Here is a 15,632-nt window from a genome sequence, read left to right on the forward strand (position 1 = left end):
CCATTTGGCATAGCCAGATCAGGATCTAACATAAGGACAACTCAGAGTATGCTATTCTGTTCATCTGAAATAGACTACATTTTCTTCATATCATGTTTCTTTAGACCTGTCTAAAATAAAAATGGATTTATTGTGATTGTGTAGGCTATATTACATGGATTTATTAGACTTTTTAACATGTAGATGTTCCAAAGGTCTGCATCAGTGGCTTGTAGGCTATGTGTGGAAGCCAGGAGATGCTAAATGTGTTTATGTTAATTAACGGTCAATTACCGTGAGACCAACAGTTATTTGCTTGACAATCACCGGCTGACAAAGTTTAATGACCGCCACATCCCTAGGTGTGAATACTTTCTGAAGGCACTGTAGGACTACCTAGCGAAGTTAGCTAACATTATCCCCTTTTCAACATAGTTAATCATGAATGCTGCTTACAGACATAATAGGCTATATTTATTGATGGACCACGTCAAATTGGCTAGCTAGCTAATAACAGATCGCGTCAATATGGCTAGTTAACAAGGGGATAAACTAGATGTCTATATCCAAATATTGTTTGATTTGCTTGCCATCTACAGTGGTGAGGACAGTAGTCAGACAGACAACTTTACTAGGACGAGGACTTGCCGATGTCGAGCTCTTTCCAAAAACCTAATCTATGATGAAGCAAGCTAAATTACACGTTGTTCGCTTAGCTAGCTAGCTAGCTACATGCCAAATGGATAGGCTACCACCACGTATCTGAAAATACATGATCAATTGATGTTTACTGATCATGATAAGCATGCAGTTAGGCCCACTTGCTGTATAACTCTGACGATGGAGATAAATGTGCAACAATCGGAAATGTGTAGTTCTGACTATGCTCTTCAAGAGGTGACGATATTAAAACCAAATATTTACAACATTTATTTAACAAAATGGCACGTAGTTGTTAATGATTTTAGTGAAGCTGGGGTTCTCCCTGCACCTTATTGTGACATTTTATTGATTGGTTCTGGTGGTTATCAATATCACAACAAGTTGCAGGACATTTGATTTGCTTGCTGGGGGGCAGGGAGATCCCAAGCTCCACTAAAACCACTGACAACTGGCTCTGATAATACCTACAGTATTGCTGGAGGCCACACAGTCAGCCCAATTCAGATTTTTGGCAATTATTTGCATACCTGATACCTATCTGATATTTTCCCTAATGTGTAAACAGCAAAAATAACTTCAGATTTATACCACCTCCATATGTGAATCTGAATCCTGATACAAACCCCATCCTCCATATGTGACCTCTGTCTGGATTCTCAGATCAGATTTGTTTGCTCTGATGTGTTTTTTGTTGTTGTTGGGGGGGCGGGCACATGACCTGGCATTACCATGACAACCACCCCAAAATGTAAAGGAACAGTAACAGGAAACTGAGCAATGCATCTGTGTGCTACTTCAGAGTCTACATCAGTGTGAATGCACAAATCGGATATGGGTCACATGTAAAACTGACTGTGGACAGTCAGAAAAAAATACTGGCTATAGAAGGAAAATCAGATTTGAGTTATTAGAGGTGACAGGTTGCTTAGCAGTTAAGAGCATTAGGTGAAAAATCTAGGTGAAAAAATCTGTTGATGTATCCTTGAGCAAAGCACATAACCTTAATTGCTCCTGTATGTCACTCTGGATAAGTGTCTGCTAAATGACTAAAATGTTAGTGTTGCTATGTAAATACAGCCACCGATACCTACAGTGGGGAGAACAAGTATTTGATACACTGCCGATTTTGCAGGTTTTCCTACTTACAAAGCATGTAGAGGTCTGTCATTTTTATCATAGGTACACTTCAACTGTGAGAGACGGAATCTAAAACAAAAATCCAGAAAATCACATTGTATGATTTTTAAGTAATTCATTTGCATTTTATTGCATGACATAAGTATTTGATACATCAGAAAAGCAGAACTTAATATTTGGTACATAAACCTTTGTTTGCAATTACAGAGATCATACGTTTCCTGTAGGTCTTGACCAGGTTTGCACACACTGCAGCAGGGATTTTGGCCCACTTCTCCATACAGACCTTCTCCAGATCCTTCAGGTTTCGGGGCTGTTGCTGGGCAATACGGACTTTCAGCTCCCTCCAAAGATTTTCTATTGGGTTCTGGTCTGGAGACTGGCTAGGCCACTCCAGGACCTTGAGATGCTTCTTACGGAGCCACTCCTTAGTTGCCCTGGCTGTGTGTTTCGGGTCGTTGTCATGCTGGAAGACCCAGCCACGACCCATCTTCAATGCTCTTACTGAGGGAAGGAGGTTGTTGGCCAAGATCTCGCGATACATGGCCCCATCCATCCAACCCTCAATACGGTGCAGTCGTCCTGTCCCCTTTGCAGAAAAGCATCCCCAAAGAATGATGTTTCCACCTCCATGCTTCACGGTTGGGATGGTGTTCTTGGGGTTGTACTCATCCTTCTTCTTCCTCCAAACACGGCAAGTGGAGTTTAGACCAAAAAGCTCTATTTTTGTCTCATCAGACCACATGACCTTCTCCCATTCCTCCTCTGGATCATCCAGATGGTCATTGGCAAACTTCAGACGGGCCTGGACATGCGCTGGCTTGAGCAGGGGGACCTTGCGTGCGCTGCAGGATTTTAATCCATGACGGCATAGTGTGTTACTAATGGTTTTCTTTGAGACTGTGGTCCCAGCTCTCTTCAGGTCATTGACCAGGTCCTGTCATGTAGTTCTGGGCTGATCCCTCACCTTCCTCATGATCATTGATGCCCCACGAGGTGAGATCTTGCATGGAGCCCCAGACCGAGGGTGATTGACCGTCATCTTGAACTTCTTCCATTTTCTAATAATTGCGCCAACAGTTGTTGCCTTCTCACCAAGCTGCTTGCCTATTGTCCTGTAGCCCATCCCAGCCTTGTGCAGGTCTACAATTTTATCCCTGATGTCCTTACACAGCTCTCTGGTCTTGGCCATTGTGGAGAGGTTGGAGTCTGTTTGATTGAGTGTGTGGACAGGTGTGTTTTATACAGGTAACGAGTTCAAACAGGTGCAGTTAATACAGGTAATGAGTGGAGAACAGGAGGGCTTCTTAAAGAAAAACTAACAGGTCTGTGAGAGCCGGAATTCTTACTGGTTGGTAGGTGATCAAATACTTATGTCATGCAATAAAATGCAAATGAATTACTTAAAAATCATACAATGTGATTTTCTGGATTTTTGTTTTAGATTCCATCTCTCACAGTTGAAGTGTACCTATGATAAAAATTACAGACCTCTACATGCTTTGTAAGTAGGAAAACCTGCAAAATCATCAGTGTATCAAATACTTGTTCTCCTGATTGACTGAGAAGGTGTTTTCAGGTCTAAAATGTACTTCTATGGTGTTTTGAGTTCTAAAATGTACTTCAATGGTATTTTGAGTTCTAAAATGTACTTCAATGGTATTTTGAGGTCTAAAATGTACTTCAATGGTATTTTGAGTTCTAAAATGTACTTCTATGGTATTTTGAGTTCTAAAATGTACTTCAATGGTATTTTGAGTTCTAATAATAAGAAAATGTCACTTACACAACATAGGTGCAGGGAAATATGTTGTTTTACAGGGTCAGCCATGTTGAGTTCTAATATGCAATTCTATGGTGTTTTGTGTTCTAATATGTCATTCTATGGTGTTTTGTGTGCTAATATGTCATTCTATGGTGTTTTGTGTGCTAATATGTCATTCTATGGTGTTTTGTGTGCTAATATGTCATTCTATGGTGTTTTGACATATAATATGTCATTCTATGGTGTTTTTACATATAATATGTCATTCTATGGTGTTTTGACATATAATATGTCATTCTATGGTGTTTTGACATATAATATGTCATTCTATGGTGTTTTTACATATAATATGTCATTCTATGGTGTTTTGTGTGTAGTCTGAGTTAGCAGGCCTGCGAAGGATGGAGGGCAGTCTGCTGCTGCTGTGTCTTGTGATCCTCTTCGCTGGAGGTGAGTACCTACCTGGGTCTCTAAACACATCCTCTCTGCATCCCAAATGGCACCTTATCCCCTAAGTAGAGCATTTATTTTAACCCCACAGGGAATACGAGCCCTGGTCAAAAGTAGTACCCTATATAGTGAATAGGATGTGGTTAGAGACCCAGGACTCCTGTTGCACTGTCTATTTAACCGCATTAAACTTTACGTCTAATAATGTGATGTCTATTCATACATTGATACTGTATGTTTAATGGCAATTTCACAGATACAGCGAGGAAGTTTAAACTCAATGTTATCAATATTATTGTGAAGTAGGACCCATTTTGCTTTGGACTTGATATGATTACTCGTCATTTATTTCTGATGAAACTGTCTCTGCTTTTTCTACAGCTCAAAGCCAAAACCGAATCCCGAGCATTTTAACAACTCATGCCGAAGTAGTGGAAGATACTCCAATAAGTATGTGTTAATTGTACTCAGTAATATGAAAGTTTTTTTTATAACAAAATAGTATGTCAATTCATGCATGCTCTTTGCCACATACTGGTTTTTGACTCACATTTTGTCAACCCAACACCCTCTCCCTTCAGATGAGTTTGCCTTTCAAATAGAAGCATCTGATCCTGATTCTGACCCACTTACATACAAGATTGAAGGGACAAAATCAACCTACTTTAATGTCGACCCAAACACAGGGAGAGTAACCATCCAGAACCCCTTGGAGAGAGATGATGTAGGTCCTCGTCTCCCATTTGAGTATTTCAGGATTGTTTCAGCCATTTTATTATTTCAGGATTGTTTCAGCCATTTCAGTATTTGGAGTATTGTTTCAGCTATTTTAGTATTATTCCAGCCATTTTAGTATTATCTGCCATTTGAGTATTTCAGTATTTTTTCAGCCATTTCAGTGTTTAAGTATTATTTCAGCCATTTCAATATTTCAGTATTTTAGCCTTTATTTTGCCTAACCTGAATCTCTAATTGATTAGCTTATATTTGTTTAGGGCAATGGTGTATTCTCTATCGGCGTTGTGGTTTCTGACGGTGTTTATACAGTAAGTTCACAGTAAAGCCTCTAACTCTTTTCCCAGTCCACACATCCAGAACAAATTCCAGAAAGCTCCGTTCCATCTCATATTGCTCAAATAAACATCAAACCTGGTTTCAGAAAACAGATAAAGCAACACCTCACGGCACAACACCTCTCCCCTATTTGACCTAGATAGTTTGTGTCTATGTATTGATATGTAGGCTACGTGTGCCTTTAAAATTGTTTTATGTAGTTCTGTCCTTGAGCTGTTCTTGTCTATTAATGTTCTGTATTATGTCATGTTTCGTGTTTTGTGTGGACCCCAGGAAGAGTAGCTGCTGCTTTTGCAACAGCTAATGGGGATCCTAATAAAATACCAAACTTTAAAAAAAATTAAACTATACTTTTATAGATTTCTTTTATTGTTTTTAAACACATTGATACATGTTTTATAACAATATATCATGTCGTCTTTTTTAGGTTCCCGGTGTAATTCAGATAATCATAACAGATGCGAATGATAACCGACCCATATTTGTAAATGCACCTTACAACGAAAATGTCAAAGAAGTAAGTACAATTACTAATTTTACATTCCTTTAATAAGAATTTCATTTATATGGCAGATTCAATTAATTTCCAGCCATAACTAAGAAATTGTGGGCAACTTCATGAGCCTGTGAAATCATCTCAACTGACTATGGTTTCAAAACTAATTTACAAAGTTACCCACATTTTCAGAAATGTTGGTAAACTATCAGGTAATTTGGGAAATCTATAGAAACTTTGGTAATTTATACTTAAATAACGTTTTTTGAAATGTATTTATATTATTTTCATATTATTTACAGAAAGTATTCTTATCCCTTGGCTGTAGGTTGTAGGTTACATTTATCAAATCAAATATGATCAGATCAGAAACGACTGGTCATTGGTCAGAATAATGATGCTGTGGGCCAATAACTCCATCCCACCAGAACAGGCTGAAATTACAGGCGTTTTTGTTTCTTTAAAAAGTTCTTACACTAAAAGGGCATTATCATCATTTTTAATTTTAAAGTGTTATTTTGACGTAGTGTGGAAATATATAATATATATATATATATATATATATATACAGTGCATTCGGAAAGTATTCAGGCCCCTTGACTTTTTCCACATTTTGTTACGTTACAGCCTTGTTCTAAAATTGATTAAATTTATATTTTTCTCTCATCAATCTACACACAATACCCCATAATGACAAAGCAACAACTGGTTTTTAAAATGTTTGCACATTTATACAAATAAAAAACGGAAATATCATATTTACATACGTTTTCAGAACCTTTACTCAGTACTTTGTTGAAGCACCTTTGGCAGCGATTACAGCCTTGAGTCTTCTTGGGTATGACGCTACAAGCTTGGACACCTGTATTTGGGGAGTTTCTGCCATTGTTCTCTGCAGATCCTCTCAAGCTCTGTCAGGTTGTCTTGGCTGTGTGCTTAGGGTCGTTGTCCTGTTGGAAGGTGAACCTTCGCCCCAGTCTGAGGTCCTGAGCGCTCTGGAGCAGGTTTTCATCAAGGATCTCTCTGTGCTTTGCTCCGTTCATCTTTCTCTCGATCCTGACTAGTCTCCCAGTCCCTGCCGCTTAAAAACATCCCAACAGCATGATGCTGCCACCACCATGCTTCACAGTAGGGATGGTGCCAGGTTTCCTCCAGACATGACGCTTGTCATTCAGGCCAAAGAGTTCAATCTTGGTTTCATCAGACCAGAGAATCTTGTTTCTCATGGTCTGAGTCCTTTAGGTGCCTTTTGGCAAACTCCAAGCGGGCTGTCATGTGACTTTTACTGAGGAGTGGCTTCCGCCTGGCCACTCTACCATAAAGACCTGATTGGTGGAGTGCTGCAGAGATGGTTGTCCTTCTGGAAGGTTCTCCCATCTCCACAGAGTTACTCTGGAGCTCTGTCAGAGTGACCATCGGGTTCTTGGTAACCTCCCTTACCAAGGCCCTTCTCTCCCGATTGCTCAGTTTGGCCAGGCGGCCAGCTCTAGGAAGAGTCTTGGTGGTTCCAAACTTCTTCCATTTAAGAATGATGGAGGCCACTGTGTTCTTGGGGACTTTCAATGCTGCATAAATGTTTTGGTACCCTTCCCTAAAGACTCTCAGACCATGAGAAACAAGATTCTCTGGTCTGATGAAACCAAGCCTGAGTGCCAAGCATCACGTCTGGAGGAAACCTGGCACCATCCCTACGGTGAAGCATGGTGGTGGCAGTATCATGCTGTGGGGATGTTTTTAAGCGGCAGGGACTGGGAGACTAGTCAGGATCGAGAGAAAGATGAACGGAGCAAAGCACAGAGAGATCCTTGATGAAAACCTGCTCCAGAGCGCTCAGGACCTCAGACTGGGGCGAAGGTTCACCTTCCAACAGGACAACGACCCTAAGCACACAGCCAAGACAACGCAGGAGTGGCTTCGGGACAAGTCTCTGAATGTCCTTGAGTGGCCCAGCCAGAGCCCGGACTTGAACCCGATCGAACATCTCTGGAGAGACCTGAAAATAGCTGTGCAGCAACGCTCCCCATCCAACCTGACAGAGCTTGAGAGGATCTGCAGAGAAGAATGGGAGAAACTCCCCAAATACAGGTGTGCCAAGCTTGTAGCATCATACCCAAGAAGACTTGAGTCTGTAATTGCTGCCAAAGGTGCTTCAACAAAGTACTGAGTAAAGGGGCTGAATACTTATGTAATTTTTTATTTATTTTTATTGGGTACTGTGTATAGATTAATAATACAAAAAATATATAAATTAAATAGAATAAGGCTGTAACGTAGCAAAATGTGGAAAAAGTAAAGGGGTCTGAATACTTTCCGAATGCACTGTACATAAAAGGAAAATTAGGTGTTTGACTGCACTGCCCATTTAAAGGTGCTACAGGCCTACTGATAGCAGTGAGCTTTTAGCCTACAGTTAATTCTGTATGTAGTTTGCTGGTAATCCTCAGTGATTTCATTCTCACTTGATCCTATAAGACTTAGTACGGAAAATCTACATCTAACCGGGTCCGTTGCTAGTGTGTGTAGTCAGGAGACAATCATTGCGCTCTGCTTTTGAAAAGGGTACTTTTCTAAATGGTGATGAAAAAAGTACTATTTTGCCTCCAACGTCCTTGCCTCCCTCTGTCTGTTTTTTGTTATTAGAATACCGCCTTGGACACTCTTCTGTTTCAAGTATCTGCCAAAGACGTAGATGCTGGACTTGCTGGTGTTGTAAAGTACAGGATTGATGAGGTAAGTATTGCTTTTGGACACAAAGGAGATTTTCTGTATTGATACATAAGTGAACCTGACTCAAAACATAAACAGTGAACGGGGGGACCGCGTTACATCCCCAACATTAGTCACGTAGCAGATAATAATGCAATCCCTTCTCAACAGACATTGGGGCAAATTAGAACAGACAATATGGCTTAAGATTGTTATATCGACTACATTTATTTAAACCCAACCCTCTCCTCATTTCTAGGCTAGTCCAAATGATGGACTAAATCATTTTTCTATCAATGAGTATAATGGCGAAGTCAAACTGATTAAAACACTGAGTTTTACCAGTTTGAGCACTTTCTATCGGTTGAAGATCAATGCAACAGTAAGTAGCCCATCTCAACACTTCTCTATTCACTAGCCCATCTCAACACTTCTCTATTCACTAGCCCATCTCAACACTTCTCTATTCACTAGCCCATTTCAACACTTCTCTATTCAATAGCCCATCTCAACACTTCTCTATTCACTAGCCCATCTCAACACTTCTCTATTCACTAGCCCATCTCGACACTTCTCTATTCACTAGCCCATCTCGACACTTCTCTATTCACTAGCCCATCTCGACACTTCTCTATTCACTAGCCCATCTCAACACTTCTCTATTCACTAGCCCATCTCAACACTTCTCTATTCACTAGCCCATCTCAACACTTCTCTATTCACTAGCCCATCTCAACACTTCTCTATTCACTAGCCCATCTCAACACTTCTCTATTCACTAGCCCATCTCAACACTTCTCTATTCACTAGCCCATCTCAGCACTTCTCTATTCACTAGCCCATCTCAACACTTCTCTATTCACTAGCCCATCTCAACACTTCTCTATTCACTAGCCCATCTCAACACTTCTCTATTCACTAGCCCATCTCAACACTTCTCTATTCAATAGCCCATCTCGACACTTCTCTATTCACTAGCCCATCTCAACACTTCTCTATTCACTAGCCCATCTCAACACTTCTCTATTCACTAGCCCATCTCAACACTTCTCTATTCACTAGCCCATCTCAACACTTCTCTATTCACTAGCCCATCTCAGCACTTCTCTATTCACTAGCCCATCTCAACACTTCTCTATTCACTAGCCCATCTCAACACTTCTCTATTCACTAGCCCATCTCAACACTTCTCTATTCACTAGCCCATCTCGACACTTCTCTATTCACTAGCCCATCTCAACACTTCTCTATTCACTAGCCCATCTCAACACTTCTCTATTCACTAGCCCATCTCAACACTTCTCTATCACTGTATCTTCACTAGTCACTTACTGGAAGTGGTTTTCTGGATTCCTATAAAAACAAGTCCTTTCTGGAATTGATCATGCTTTTTGGTCCAGTTGTGGGCTTTAATCTGAGAAACTGGCCTATTAAATTTGGTTTTCTGTTTGTGATTTGTGTTTCCCCTCACAGGATGGTGGAGGCCCTGTGTATAATGAAGGAACTGTTTATCAGTCCAACACTGCCTTTGCCTTCATCACCGTAGTGGACATCCCAGACCTGGATCCACAGTTTCTAAGCACTCCTTACGCGACCACTGTCAATGAGCATTCTCCAGTGGTGAGTCAGGTGTTGCCAAAATTGGCACTTTCCCTTTAGTACATAGTTCAACCGCCTGAGAATGTGAAACGATGTTCCCATCGTGCGTTTCGACCAACAGCTAAGTCCTTTTTTATTAGTTTAGTGTTGTTGTACACAGCAGCTAGGTGCCGTATTCCAGTACACACACATCTTCCTAAATAGATAAACAATTGTAAACGTTAAGGTCCCAAATGGCACCCTTTTCCTTATTTGGTGCACTACTTTTGAAACAGGGACATTTACAACTTTTGGGGTGGCAAACAGGGGACAAAAGCCTTTGTTGACGTCAGCCTTTCACTGGACTCTACTGTCTCTCTTTCATTTCAGGGCCAGTCTGTGTTTAAAGTGCAAGCAATTGATCAGGACACAGGAATCAATGATTTCATCACCTACAGCATTGAAGGTGAGCAAAACTACATCTCTCTGAACATCTGCTCATTTCAGGTTGTTAGCGGGAAACATCAGTCCATCGCCGTTGTGCTGAAAACTCTTGAAAAGATAAAGGAATAAAAATATTTTTTAAATTGTTGGAATTAGGATGAAGATTGAACTCTGATAATATGTTTTTTTATTTTGCAGGTACCAATGACCTGTTTGAGATCACAGCCAGTGATGGAATCATATCTGTCAAAGGTGATATCGACCGAGAGGCTTTGATGGATATCAATTTCGTCGTCGTCCTTGAAGTGACGGTATGCTTTTATTGCTTAATCCTTTACAGCATTTCCAAAAGTAATTATCCGAAAGACAATATTTCATTTTCGAGCTGACCTACTGTTAATAAAACTACAATTCCAGGCAACGGAGAAGAATCCAAGTGTCCTGGGGACCCAAGCCCACACCACTACTGAGGTGCGGATTACCATCGGTGACATCAACGACAACAAGCCTAAATTTTATAGCTGCGGCGTGAATCCCACCGATCCCTGCGTGGAGGCCAGCAGCTTCACGGCCAACATCTTTGAGCACTCCTCCATGGGTGTTCCAGTCGACGGCCTCAACATCAAAGCCAAAGATCTGGATCAGGTCAGAGCCCTTTATAACAAATAGGGTTGCAACATTTTGGAATTTTCTGGAACTATTGGTTGGAAGATTCCCGGAATTAGGAGGGGAAAAGGAGTAATGAATAACAAAATCTGGAATCCTCCAACAAGGATTACTGGAAAACCTAGGATTTTTTAAAAAAGTTACCAGAATTTTGCAACCCTAATCACACATTTGTATTTATTTTTTAAACATCAAAGTCATGTGGGACCTGAGTTTACTCATGCCAGAAAATCGGTCAACATCTGTATTCTGATGTAGGGAGACAATGGAAAATTCGTACTAAGCCTTGCCGGACCAGACAAGGATGCGTTCAGTGTGTCGCCACAGATTGCCTACTCAGAAAGCCTAGTTCAGATCATGGTCAAGAACTCCCAGGCTGTGGACTACGAGACGAAGACATCAATGGTTGTCCAGGTAAGAAGTAAAACTTTATGTGTCCCAAATGGCAACCTATTCCCTATTTAGTGCACTACTTTCCACCCAATAAGGACCGGGTCAAAAGTAGGGTACTATGTCCACATAATGTGGCAAACGTCTTCACTATATTTTGACTGACTGAAACCATAGACAAACAGTCAAATCATCAAGAATCACCAGGTCATCATAATCATTCAAATACATTTGACAACATTTTCAAAGAAGATGTGTGACAAGTTGATTGAAGAATTCAACCAGACAAACTAAGTGGTTTGGAGTGTGTCCAATGCCAGAATTATCCTAGCTTTGCTGAAACAGGTTTTGTGTAGTTAAGACGGCAAACACATTATAGGATCCATTGCACACAGGGTGATTACTGATGTGGAAGGAGGTAGCACTGCACCCTTCACACGGTATAGCCAGGTGAACTTCGGACACGTGAGAGACATTTAACGGTCTCTAACGGGCCGGTTGCCAAGCTGCAGAACGTGAACAATGATACCGCATGATCAACAATACATTGTACCCCAAAAAAATATTGTTTTGACGATCATATCACCATTTTCAAAAACCAACACTGTCTCAAATGGCACCCTCTTCACCAAATAGTGCACAGCTTTTTAACCCGAGGTTTACTTATTGATATTCACCACAAAGAACCAACATTCTAACTCTGTCCGAAAGCGTGTGTTTAAACGTGAGGTGAGTCGTGGTTGTTTTTCCTGTGCAGATTATCGCCGAGGATGCCTCCAACACGGTAGACTGCTGTTCCACGGCCACAGTCACCATTCAGATCAAAGACGTTAATGACAACAGCCCCACGTTCCCCAAAGAAACCTACGACCTCGAGGTTGATGAGCACAGTGCTAATGGAACCACTGTGGACACGATAACAGTAGGTCCATGTTATTGTTACCAGTCTGGCTGGAATTTAACCAATGTGCAATGCGCACCGTGTTTGATTTGAACGGTGTGTTGAAGTATAGTAGGGCGGCAGGTAGCTTAGTGGGTAAGAGCGTTGTGCCAGTAACCGAAAGGTCGCTGGTTCTAATCCCCGAGCCGACTAGGTGAAAAATCTGTCGATGTGCCCTTGAGCAAGGCACTTAACCCTAATTGCTCCTGTAAGTCGCTCTGGATAAGAGCGTCTGCTAAATGACATAAAAAAAATAAATAAAAAAAAAAAAAAAGTATCCAGTGTTAAGTCACTCAACCCAGGACACACTGCTATGTAAAATCAAACACTCTTGTAAAAAAATGTGATTCGGCCTTTGATTGTGTTCTTGCCTCTGTTTTGATTGTTGCTGCTAAATGTATTGGAAGTACAAACACAAAACTCTACTCCCCCCCCCACCCCCAGGCAACCGATCCCGATACTATGGATGAAGACAGCATCAGATACAGACTTCTTCCAGACAGCATGTATGTACACTGCATTCCATTATACTGTATGTTGTATTGTAATGAATTCCAGGGTTTTCTTATGTCTTTATGATTCTTCATTAATGTAGTTTCCTTTATAATAGGCTTTCATACAACATACAACATTAACAATATACAGTATATCAACTTTGATGTTGTCTGACATTGGGGTGGCAAAGTTTGTTGAAACGAGACCCAATACATGAGAACTAAATACGAAAAGGGATTTCTGGTTTTCAGACTAAAGTACTTCGATGTGGATGCAAAGACAGGGCGCATCTTTGTGACAAACAGCAAACTGATTGACCGCGAGGTCATCTCCCTGCATTCTGCAACTCTGCAAGCAAGAGACCAGGCCAACAACACGGGGACCACCGTGTTACAAATCACACTGACAGACATCAACGACCAGACGCCACAGTTCAACAGAGAATCCTACATCGACTTTGTGAAAGAGGGCTCAAACCTGAGAATTCAAGTACAGGTCAGTATCTGCGTCTCTATACAAGTGGATTTCCAAACCTCTCCTCAGGGACCCCTAGACGTTTTATAATTTTGTTGTAGCCCTGAACTAGCTCAACTGATTCACCTAATCAAGGACTTGATGATTAGTTGACAAGTTGAATCCAAGTGTGGAATAAGCATTGTAAAAAAAGAAATTGTTCTTTAATTGACCCTTGTATAAATAAATAAAAACATGGAACGCCTGGGGGTCCCCGAGGAGATGTTAGAAAACCCCTGCTCCACACCACAGGTGTCCAACTCATTCCATGGAGGGCTGAGAGTTTGCAGGGTTTTCACTCCTTCCTTGTACTTCATTTATCCATTAAGGTCAGTGATTAGTTAGGAAGTCCCCTCACCTGGTGGTCTAGGTCTTCATTGGACACAACAACAACCAGCAGCCACTGGGGCCCTCCATGGAATGAGTTTGAGAACCCTGCTCTACACGCAGTAACCAAAGGGTTAATACTGCTCTACAGCTGACCCCTATGTTGCTCTATGGCAGACCCGTAGACCAGCAAAATTCCAGTAACTTTCCAAATATATTCCCAGGTTTTCTAAAAATCCAGGTCAGAGGATTCCAGATTTCCTGCTTATTCCGTACTGAATTCCAGGTATCTTCCAACTGGGATTTCTGGAAAACCTAGGAATTTGGGGAAAGTTACCAGAATTTTGCTACCTAGATAGACCTCTGTGCTGCTTCTAGTTGTTGATGATTTTCTTCCTTCTTCTCGTTTTTTTCAGGCTACTGACAGAGATGAGCCACCCAACAGCGAGATCGAGTACGGAATAGTGACCAGTGACTACAGTGCCAACTTCACCATTGACCCCACCACAGGCTGGTTGGAGAACAATGGCCCGCTAGACAGAGAGGCCATGCAGGACGAGGATAATGGGCAGGTTAAGTTAAACGTGACAGCAACTGACAAAGGCAGCCCACCACTGTCCACCTGGGTGCCAGTCGTCATCAATGTGGAGGTAGGATCACCGTCCATCCCTCACAAACCTTTGAACGGAACAAGTGAACAGGTGTATTGGTACCAAAACCCCATGTCATATTTCTGGGCCCGTATTCACAAAGTGTCTCAGAGTAGGAATGTTAATATTGGATCAGGTTCCCTTGGCAGCTCTGTTGCTAGGTCCGAAGCAACATTGCATTTATTTTTTAATTTGTTTGATATTTCTTACATTATTAGCCCAAAACGTTTTTTTTTTTTTTGCATTATTACATACAGCCGGAAATAACTTCTGGATATCAGAGCGGCGGTAACTCACCAGCATTACGACCAGGAATACGACTTTTCTGAATTGGATCATTCGTTCGTACCCTCCCCAGGGCAATTGAACTTATCCCTGAGGCTGCTCCAAGATGCCACCAGCGGAGAAGAGGTATTCGGAGTGGACTTCTAGTCTGATTCAGGAGGCGTGCACACCATCCACTACTTCCAAGTATATTACTCGCTAATTTTCAGACCCTGGACAATAAAGTAGACAAGCTCAGGGCGAGGATCTCCTTCCAGAGAGACATAAGGGACTGGAACACACTTTCACGGAATCATGGCTCTCTCCGGATATACTACCCCGTCCATACAGCCAGCTGGGTTCTCAGTACATCGTGCAGAGAGGAATAAAGAACTCGTGCAGAAAGAATACGAGGTCAACATGAACTGATTTTTGTGTACTGTGACAGATAAGGAGCGGCAGCGCATCCTAGTGGAGAACAGGAAAAGCGTGCAGACCTCAACGTTGGCTGCCCAAAAAGGGATGAAAATTAAGTTTCAAGGCGAGCCCAAGAAAACCACCTGAGTGGGGTCACACAATGTTCTACAGCGAGAAGATGGCGGAGCTGAGAGCCGAGTCGAGCCACCTCAGCTCCAGGGAGTGCATGTCCGTGGTCAGCCCACTGTGGAAGAAGCTGCCCCAGAAGGAAAAGGAATGCTACCAGATAATGGCCCAGGAGAGGACCAGGGAGTACCAAGTAGAGCTACACAGCTGGTTTAATACCATGTTCCCAAAGGAACAGGCAAAGTACTTGGAGCAAAACCCAAATAAATTGAAAATCCTCGACAACCCAGAGCAGGGAAGGATGGCAAAGAAGGGCAGAACATCAGACTCCGAGGATGAAGACCTGGAGGACGACATCGACACATCCAGTGATGAAGAGGAGGTAGAAGATGACTCTGATGATGAGGAGGAGGAGGATGATGATGAAGATATGACAGACAAGGAGCTCCAGTAGTAGCTCCAGTTCACTGAATTAATGTCATGGGGTTATGGACGGCAGGTAGCTTAGTGGGTAAGAGCGTTGTGCCAGTAACCGAAAGGTCGCTGGTTCTA

At 41.8% G+C, this 15,632-nt stretch overlaps 1 protein-coding gene across 1 annotated transcript in view; it reads left to right on the forward strand.

The window, feature by feature from the left end:
• The first annotated feature begins 3,926 nt into the window (after positions 1-3,926).
• Positions 3,927-15,632, forward strand: part of LOC311114368 (cadherin-related family member 2-like) — a 32,940-nt gene continuing 21,234 nt past the window's right edge. The window contains exons 1-16 of the mRNA XM_084189626.1: positions 3,927-3,994; positions 4,376-4,444; positions 4,576-4,718; positions 4,990-5,040; positions 5,496-5,585; positions 8,205-8,294; positions 8,530-8,652; positions 9,744-9,890; positions 10,239-10,314; positions 10,491-10,603; positions 10,710-10,937; positions 11,217-11,372; positions 12,106-12,270; positions 12,733-12,794; positions 13,035-13,278; positions 14,040-14,273. Coding sequence (XP_084045752.1) covers positions 3,946-3,994; positions 4,376-4,444; positions 4,576-4,718; positions 4,990-5,040; positions 5,496-5,585; positions 8,205-8,294; positions 8,530-8,652; positions 9,744-9,890; positions 10,239-10,314; positions 10,491-10,603; positions 10,710-10,937; positions 11,217-11,372; positions 12,106-12,270; positions 12,733-12,794; positions 13,035-13,278; positions 14,040-14,273 — 2,040 coding nt within the window. The 5' untranslated portion in view covers positions 3,927-3,945. The remainder of the gene's footprint in view (positions 3,995-4,375; positions 4,445-4,575; positions 4,719-4,989; positions 5,041-5,495; positions 5,586-8,204; positions 8,295-8,529; positions 8,653-9,743; positions 9,891-10,238; positions 10,315-10,490; positions 10,604-10,709; positions 10,938-11,216; positions 11,373-12,105; positions 12,271-12,732; positions 12,795-13,034; positions 13,279-14,039; positions 14,274-15,632) is intronic.

Source organism: Coregonus lavaretus (genome assembly GCF_964263955.1).
Source record: "Coregonus lavaretus genome assembly, contig: HAP1_SCAFFOLD_759, whole genome shotgun sequence".
Lineage (NCBI taxonomy): Eukaryota > Metazoa > Chordata > Actinopteri > Salmoniformes > Salmonidae > Coregonus > Coregonus lavaretus.